General features: G+C 50.0%; 1 protein-coding gene across 5 annotated transcripts in view; it reads right to left on the minus strand.

The window, feature by feature from the left end:
* The window catches only part of PFKFB4 (6-phosphofructo-2-kinase/fructose-2,6-biphosphatase 4), a 69978-nt gene that overhangs the window by 41100 nt on the left and 20449 nt on the right, over window positions 1-8429 (minus strand). Inside the window, exon 2 of one of the 5 annotated variants that reach the window (XM_025206764.1) lies at window positions 2164-2221. The exons of the other annotated variants lie outside the window; for them this stretch is intronic. Within the exon in view, the coding sequence (XP_025062549.1) occupies window positions 2164-2206 (43 nt within the window). The 5' untranslated portion in view covers window positions 2207-2221. The remainder of the gene's footprint in view (window positions 1-2163; window positions 2222-8429) is intronic. 5 annotated transcript variants of the gene reach the window in all.

Here is an 8429-nt window from a genome sequence, read left to right on the forward strand (position 1 = left end):
AGCTGGAGGCAGCTGCATTGGAAATCATACTGGTATTGGCTGATATGCCTCCTTAAATATTGGCTATTGGTATTGGCCCCAAAAATCTCTTATCAGTGCACCTCTGGTCTTCAGGATATTCATAGGTGTCTGTATACCACAATGAAGAGTTTATCTTCTCCTTTCATTTATTTTGAAGTAAAATAGGATTTGTACAGCATTTGCCCAAAACTTCAACCATTATTTAGGAAAAAAGTTTTGATGGAATTAGTTTACTTAACTAACAAAAACCTCTGAGGGATTTTAGAATAAGAACGAGTGACACACGGGTCATTCAGCCATGGCAGGTCCATGCTCTGGCAGGAAAGACCCTGGAAAAAATCATTTTCTTCTTCATTCTGCCTTCCCCAAACAAGAAGGGTGTGTATATGTTATTTGGAAGCATGTATTATGTGAGAAAGACTATTAAAAAATGCTCCAATGGGCAAAGTGCAGTGCATTTTATATACAGTGGATAGATTTTGTCGTCACTGGTCAAAGGATAATTGCATCTATCTGGGCAAAGGTCTATGCCAGCTGCAGTGTTACAGCATTGAAGATGTGGTCAGGTCATGGTGGTTGTATCACACACCCACAAGTCAACTGGTATCACATCGTTATTATGCGTACACACCTCTACTAATGAGGCACAGACTACAATTATATTAAACTGCTTTTGTATTCTGTATTTGCTACATTCATTACCTTAAGAATTCTAGATTGAATCTAAATGATCTGTTTGAGAAACTACCGAGGCAATTAACTACTGCTAATTGTGAGACTTAGCTTCCATCCAGAAATAAAAGAAATAAATACTGAACTGTAGAGGTGCACCAGTACATTGGTCCGACATCAGATCAGCACCAATATAAAGAAAATTGAGTGCATCGGAAATCAGCCTGATGTGGCTGATAATTTGGCCAATAAATGCCCGTGTATGTGCACAGCCGCAGCACAGCACATAGGTGGCGAGGAGCACAGCCCGGCTGCTTGGAGAGCTGCGTGCAACTCTCCAAGTCTGGTGTGGTGGAAGGGGAAAGGGAAGGAGCATGGGGGGCCAAATCAAGGCCCCTGTGTTGAGGAAGGGAGTGGGGCTGGGACAGGCGCAGGACAGCCACCAGGGCAGGGGGTGGCTCCCACCACTGTGCACAACCTGGGAGGGCATGGGGCGGGATCTGTGTGGGAAGGTGAGGGGAGGCTGCAGCTGTGGGCTGGGGCCGGGGCTGCACTTGGGGTGGATGGTGGCAGCACTGGGCAGGGGGGTTGGAGGTCTACAGAGAATTTTGGGAGAGCTGCAGCCCCTCCCGTAGCCACCTTCCAGCACTGTTGCCACCTGCCCCAGGTGCAGCCTGGCCCAGCCCAAGGAAGAGCCCGGCACCGCCCCACCTTGCAGCTGCAGCCCACTCCGCCCGCACCCCGCACGGACCCAGGAGAACATGCTCCCTATGCCTTCCCGGGGTGCATACAGTGGTAGGAGCCCTCCCCTGCACCCCCCAGACGAGCCGTGGCTCCATCCAGCACCCTGCCCCACCCTGACTGGGCAGCCCTTGCCCCAACCCCACTCCTCCCTTACTGCAGGGGCCTTGATCTGTCCCCCCCACACCCCTTCTACCACAACAGGCTTACCAGCTGCACGCAGCTCTCCCTGCTGTATTGAAAATTGGATTGGTATCAGCCGATATGCCTCCTTAAAAATAGGCCAATGGTATAGGCCCCCAAAATCTCTATCAGTGCACCCCTACTGAACTGTTGTTCAAACGAAAATGAAAATTTGAACTGAGTCCAATCAGCAATTGTCCTGAGAGAGTATGGTGTACATTAAGGACCACAGATTAATAAATTAACAGTAGTTTAACCTTGACAAATCACTTCTAATACTGAAGAATAAACTGGCTATTTAAAAATAAAAACAGAAGCAATTTTTAGCAACAGAATGAATGGCGCTGGTATCCTGCATAGTATCATGTGAGTTTCATTAAGAACCAGTCAAGAGGTCACCATGACAGCACCAAGAATAAGCAGAAGAGGTTGAGGAATTTAGGAAGCAAAACTCCATCTCCCAACTGCTGATATCAAGGACCTGCATTTCTTCTATAATCTTCACCCCCCCCAAGAAAAGTTTGCTTACTCCTAGATCATATTTACCTTTACTTACGATGAGTAGCTGCTCTCCCTGCATGGAGTACATATTTATTTTTTGAAACTGTTAAGAAATTTCAGAGTGAAAAATAATAAACCAGCCATTTATCACATAAAAATCATTCCTCAAATTAGCCTACAAGCAGCAGCTGTCAACACCTATTCAACTAAGAGAAAGTATTTTAAGAAAATTCAAGCTTCAGTGAAATTAAATTACTGCTTCAGAACAACAAGCCATTTATTCTGACAATGAAGATGAAAACACATGGAAAAAACTTTCTAATTGCAGCAAAACAAAATAAGATTACATAGATTTATGATTTAAGAATAAAAATCCAGCAGTGCCTCAGCCAACCAGAGAGAAATTACAAAACTAAACAATACTGCAAACAAGTGTTATGCAAAAGGGATTCCCTTCTGAATATCCAGTTCAATTTAAATGTATTTTGGATCTATGATCCACCATAATAATAAGACCTTTGTTCACCTTGCTATTGCTAAGCCAGTTATTCCCCAATCATAACATTACTATGCTGACTTTAACTTTATCATCGACAGAGTTGGGTATTTGACCAGTAAAAAAAAAAAAAAAAAAAAAAAAAAAAACCAAAAAACCACTTGGTCAACTGACTACACAAATACTGTCAAATATTGTAATAATTAATTTATTAGAACAATGAAGAGAAATTAGGTTAGATAATTCTACCAGTTAACAAAAAAAAAAGTTGGTTAATTGTTATTGTGAAACAGTGAAATTAAATTCCAAATAACTGCAATGTATTTTTATAACTAGCAGTATTAGGTAAGTGTACACGTGAATGACTTTGAAGACTGAACAGTTCTTTTTCTTTTCCTTAGCTTTTATCATGAAATTTTAGAGTAAGCCCAAATAACTACAAAAGTAATTGTGTTTTGCTGTTTGCATTTGGAGTCACCTGCAATCACAGCAGATGGCCAATAGAAGCAGTTTTTTTATCTTGCTGTTTTAGGACACAGACAGAAGGGCAGCTCCTCGCTGTAATTCAGAACACTTTGCTGGAAGCCTTCTGAGTTACAATAATCCCCTGGGTCAAAGAGAAGTTCACTGTTGGGTCAAGGGGGGAGGGCAATCTAGCTGCTGGCTGGGAGCCTGCAACCGGTTTCCCCTAGAACGGGGCCCCCCCTCCTCCGGGGGGGGGGGGGGGGGGGGGGAGGGGAGGGGCTCCAGTCCACCTACCCCACTCTCTAGTGGCAGCTGAAAAAACCCCAGACCATATTCCCTCCACTCCCTGTCCCCCCTCCCATTCTGAAAACAGTGACAGGCTGGGAGGCAGCGCAAACAGAAGTTATTGAAGACACCATGTTTTGAAATGCCTTCATTTGAACCCTCATGCAATGAAGGTTCATATATTTGCAGAATCAGGCCCTTTTAAAGCACTTTGCAGCCTTGCACTTCTGTTTGGTCATGGCTGGAGAGAGCTATCAAGGGCCAGATCAAGTGAAAATTCTCACTTCTGTCTGAGCCCTTGGTTGCTCCCTCAACCACAGTGTAGTTCAGGGGCAAGCAATTACTTCGGGTGGAGGGCTGCTTAACAAGTTTTGGTGAGCTGCCAAGGGCTGCAAAGGTAGCCCCACCCTTTGACAGGTGCCCTGCCCACTGCTCACCATCTTGGGACCAAAACACCCGTAACCCCTGACCTTTGCCACCAGAAGTCCCTCCCCTCACCCCTAAAGTACTTTGTCCGCTCCAGACTCATCCCAGCGGGAACCTGTGCCACAGCCCCACCCTGGTGCAACCCACACCTACTCCAAACTCACCTGCTCACACTAAACAGTGGCGGCAGCAGCACCAGTCAGGCAGAAACTGCTGCTCAGCATGCGGGAAAAGCAGCCCCTCAACCTTGCCATTGCCCAGCACTCCTGCTACAACCACCCAAAACCCATGCCCAATATGACCTGTAGCTCTGCCACCATCACCATCACCTCCGGGCTGTCCCGCAGGGCAGCGGCGGCAGCACAGTGCAGCCCAGCGTGGGCTACAGGTGACTGTAACAGGGAGCGATGGGCAGTGACAATGAGGATAAGCCACTTTTCGTCTGTGCTGAGCAGCAGTTTCTGCCCTGCTGGCACTGCTGCTGCTTTTTAACATGAGCAGCCAAGTCCAGAGCAGGCACGGGGCACACCAAGTGGGGGGCTGTTCAGTGAAGGTCCCCACCAGTACTGTGGGGCTGGGGCCAGCAGTGGTGGTAGATGGAAGAAGCTGCTGCTGCCTGGTTCACCTGGAAAGGCAATCAGCCACAGAGCCACCCAAGCCCCGCTGAGTCCCCAGGGAGTGGCAGGACGCACCATGGCCGGACAGTACCTGGGCCAGGAGGGACTGAGGGACCTGCCACGGGCCCAACAAAGCCCCTCCATGGGCTGTATTTTGCCCATCCCTGGTGTAGTTCCTACAGTTCCAAGTGACTTAACAGTGGGAGATAAAGGAAGCAGGAAGAGCTCAGGAGAAAAGAGCAAGGCAGGGGATACATGCTCTGGAATGTGCTAGTATGCATCCTCCCACCTGCAGGTCTGAGGGCAAGGTGTGCAATCCTCTGGCCCTTGCTAACAACAGACACTATGATGTAATAAAAAAGGTAGACCATCAGCTACACAAAGGTATTCTTAGCTTCCTGGAATATTTGATCATTTTTCACTACGGTCAAATAATAGGCAATCAATTGACATTATCTGACCCATCAACTGATTGGCTTGCCAACCTTACATCTACTGCCCAGGTCACCCCTTTATCCAGACCTCTGAATTTTAAATCTTTCCTCCAAAGAATTTGCAAACCTCCCAGCTTTTTGTTGTCTACAAATTTTGCCACTATATTCTCTATATCCATCCAAGTCATAAAAATGTTAGACAAAACTGAACCCCAGAAAAGACCCTTGTACAACTCCACTACAGTTTCTGCCAGTTAAACATCAATCCATTTATAGTTAGTTATTATTTTATCCAAATAACCATATACCACCCTAACGACAGTTGTACCTAGCCAACACTTCTCAAGCTTAACAACACTGCTTCAGTTATAACTAGGACCCAACCCAATTCGAGGAAGCAGGCAGCTTATTTCACAGACAGATCGTGAGGCTGGCCACCATTTTCGTGGGCTTGTTGCAGCAGGGTCCCCCCTCATATCTCCAACTGGCCAAAAGGCTGATCACTGCTGATCAGTTGAGGCCTGTCCATTGTGTGGCCCTGTCCCTCATCATTGACTGGAGAGGAGTGGGGATGCACAACATGGAAGCCATCTCAGACAATCAGGAGCAAGAGGTGGAGACAGCAGCCATCTGCTACCTGCCCCTCTCCCCCTACTCTCACCCAGGTGGGAGGCACAGCCAGGCCACAGCAGCCAGGAGGACTGTTGGCTCCCACTGGGGAGGCAGCATTTCCCTTTTAGTCTGTGGTGTTTTTTTCTTGCCGATTTCATGGACAGTGCTTGATTTCATGATTTCTGCAAAATCTGTGAAATCACAAATGGAGTCGGTCCCTAGTAATAATAAATATGATTATCTGTTCAGGTAGAGTCTGTTCATAACACAGCTAAATACAAGGGTTTCCTAAGCTTCACTACTGCTTAGAGAGAGATTACAAGGACTAAAAATCTCCATATTGGTTAATGCAATCTAGGTATTATTTAATTTGAGAGATTTTCATTTATAAAAAAAGCCTCGAACACAGGGGCCAGCTCCAGGGATCATATCCAGCCCACAGAAGCGTGCCTTTGGCAGCATTCAGCAACCAGGAACTCCATGCCCACACCCCAGTGCAATCTGGAACCCAAGGCTCCAACAAAGGGGCACATCTCTCCGCCTCATGCAGTAGTTGGGCACCTGGACTCTGGCAGAAAAGAATCTCTCCTCACAAGTGCTGCAGCCAGGCAGCAGGGAGAAGCGACAGAGATAACTGGGTCCTCGTGGCCATCCTTCTCAGTCACAAGACAAGTCACTGACTCCCTGTACTAAAAAATGTTCCTGACCTTTCCTCTATTGTATAGAACCAAATTCAGAGCTTACAACCCTCATACCTAAAGGTTAGGATTCAGCTGAACTCATGAATCATGAATGTTAACACTAATGTTAACATCTGGAATAGACTCCCCCAGAGTTGGTCTAATCAACTACTCTGGATATCTTAAAAAATATGTCTGGACACTCAAGTCTTTCCTGCCCAAGTGCAGAGGAGCTGGACCTGATGATCTCAAGAGGTCCCTTTCAGCCCCTGACACAAGGGTGGGCAAAATACTGCCCATGGACCAGATCTGGCCCATGAGGCCATTCTATCCGGCCCACGGGGCCCCTAAAAAATTTAGAAAATTAATATTTATCTGTCTTTGTCAAAAATGACAGGAACCAGGGGCAGCAGGACCCAAGGTAAGCCCAGCGGTCTCCCGCAACAGCAGGGCCCGCCCAGCCCCGCCCCTCACAGCCAGCTTCTGGCCTGGGACCATGAGGTTCCTCAGCTGCACCGGTGCCGGAAACTCGGATAAGGGTAGGGGGGGAAGGGCAAGGGAGGACCCCAGGAAAAAGCAGCCCAGCAAAAAGCTGAGCCCAGGGAAAAGCAGCCCAGGGAAAGGCTGAAAAGCAGCCCACGGAAAAGCTGACTCAGCACAGGCTCTCCCCTGCCCCATGACCGGCATTCCCTGCTGCAGTTGCTTGCCTAGGCCCTGCATCTCCAATGGGCAAGCCCAGAGCTAGCACGGGGCCCAGGCTGGCAGCAAAGGCAGGTTACAAGCTGGTGCTGAGCACGGGAAAAGTGGCCCCTCCTTCACCCTGTGCCTGGAGCCCTGCATTGCAGCTGCTCGCAGCCTGCCTGGTCAGGACAGCCCCAGGCTGCGAGCAGCTGCAGCAGAAAGCATGGGCCACGGGGTGGGGGAGAGCCCATTTTCCCCGCACTCAGCACCCGCTCGTTCCTTCCTCAGAGCAAGGGGTCGGGGCTGCACGCTGCCCCTCGCCTGTACCACAGGGCTGGGGGGCACTGGGAGTGAGCACCATTACAGTTTTCAAAGTCACTTTTGTGCAAGCAAGTTCTGGCTTTGAGAACAGCATACTGTGGTGCTGTTATAAGTTATATAAAAGTTGTGTGCCGAGACTATGTGAGAGTTGCTGTCTCCCTGTAGTTTTGATTAGTCAGTTCTTCCTAAGAACTATGCATTAATGTTGGGCTCAGATTCCCAAAGGAAAGCACTGTTCTGCATGCCTGTTGGACATCTTGTTTCATGACTGCATTTTATGTGCAAATAAAGCAAGCTACTAGGGGTATACCAATAGAGATTTTTGGGGCCGATACTGATAGTCCATTTTTAAGGAGGCACGTCGGCCAATATTGATCCAATTTCTGATAGCAGCCCGGCAGCTTGAACAGCAGTGTCCAGCTGGTAAATCTGTTGTGTTGGAAGGCGGAAGGGTAAGGGGCATGGGGGGGGACCAGACTGTGGCCCCTGCGGTGAGAGAAGGAGTGGGACTGGGGGCACTGCCCAGATGGGGCAGGGTGCAGGACAGAGCTGCAAACAGTTCATCTGAGGGACGTAGGGAGGGGCGGCTCCCACAGCAGAGCACACCCTGGGGGGAGGGCATGTGCCCCCAGATCTATGCAGGGCGGGGCAGCTGCTACTACGGGCTGGAGCTGCGCAGAGGTCTTCCTGGTGGGGGCTTGGCTGAGCTGCACTTGGGGTGGGCAGAGGTGGCGCCCAGGGCAGGTTATGGGGGGGGGGTGCAACCACCCCAAAGTTCACCATAACCTCCCAACCCGTCCCTCCCAGTGCCACTGCCACCCGCACCAAGCGCAGGGCGGCCCAGCCCCCACCAGGAAGAGCCCTGCACAGCCCTGGCCCACCCCACCCCACGCAGATCCAGGAGCACATGCCCCACCCCCCATGCCCTCCCCAGAGGAGAGCTGGGAGCAGCGGTGGCAGCCACTGGACAAGCACCAGACGAGCCACCAGACCAGCAGCTCCTAGATGAGCAGCACTCAGAGTTGAGAGCTGTTCCCCACCCCCACCTCCCGCACTCCCTGGACAAGGTGCAGCTCTGTCCCAGCCCCACCCCACCCCAGCAGCGCTGTGGAGTGTCCCCAGCCTGGCCCCAGCAGCAGCCCCTGCTCTGCACCCCCAGCTCTGCCCATGCCCATCTGCTCTGGGTGAGGGCAGCAGTGCCTAGGCCTGTGACTGAGACCCCCCACCCTGGGCACTGCAGGGCTAGGGCGGGGGCCAGGGCTGGGCCGGGTCAGGCTGGGCTGGCCAGGGGGAC

Source organism: Alligator sinensis, unplaced genomic scaffold (assembly GCF_000455745.1).
Source record: "Alligator sinensis unplaced genomic scaffold, ASM45574v1 scaffold78_1, whole genome shotgun sequence".
NCBI classification, from domain to species: Eukaryota; Metazoa; Chordata; order Crocodylia; family Alligatoridae; genus Alligator; species Alligator sinensis.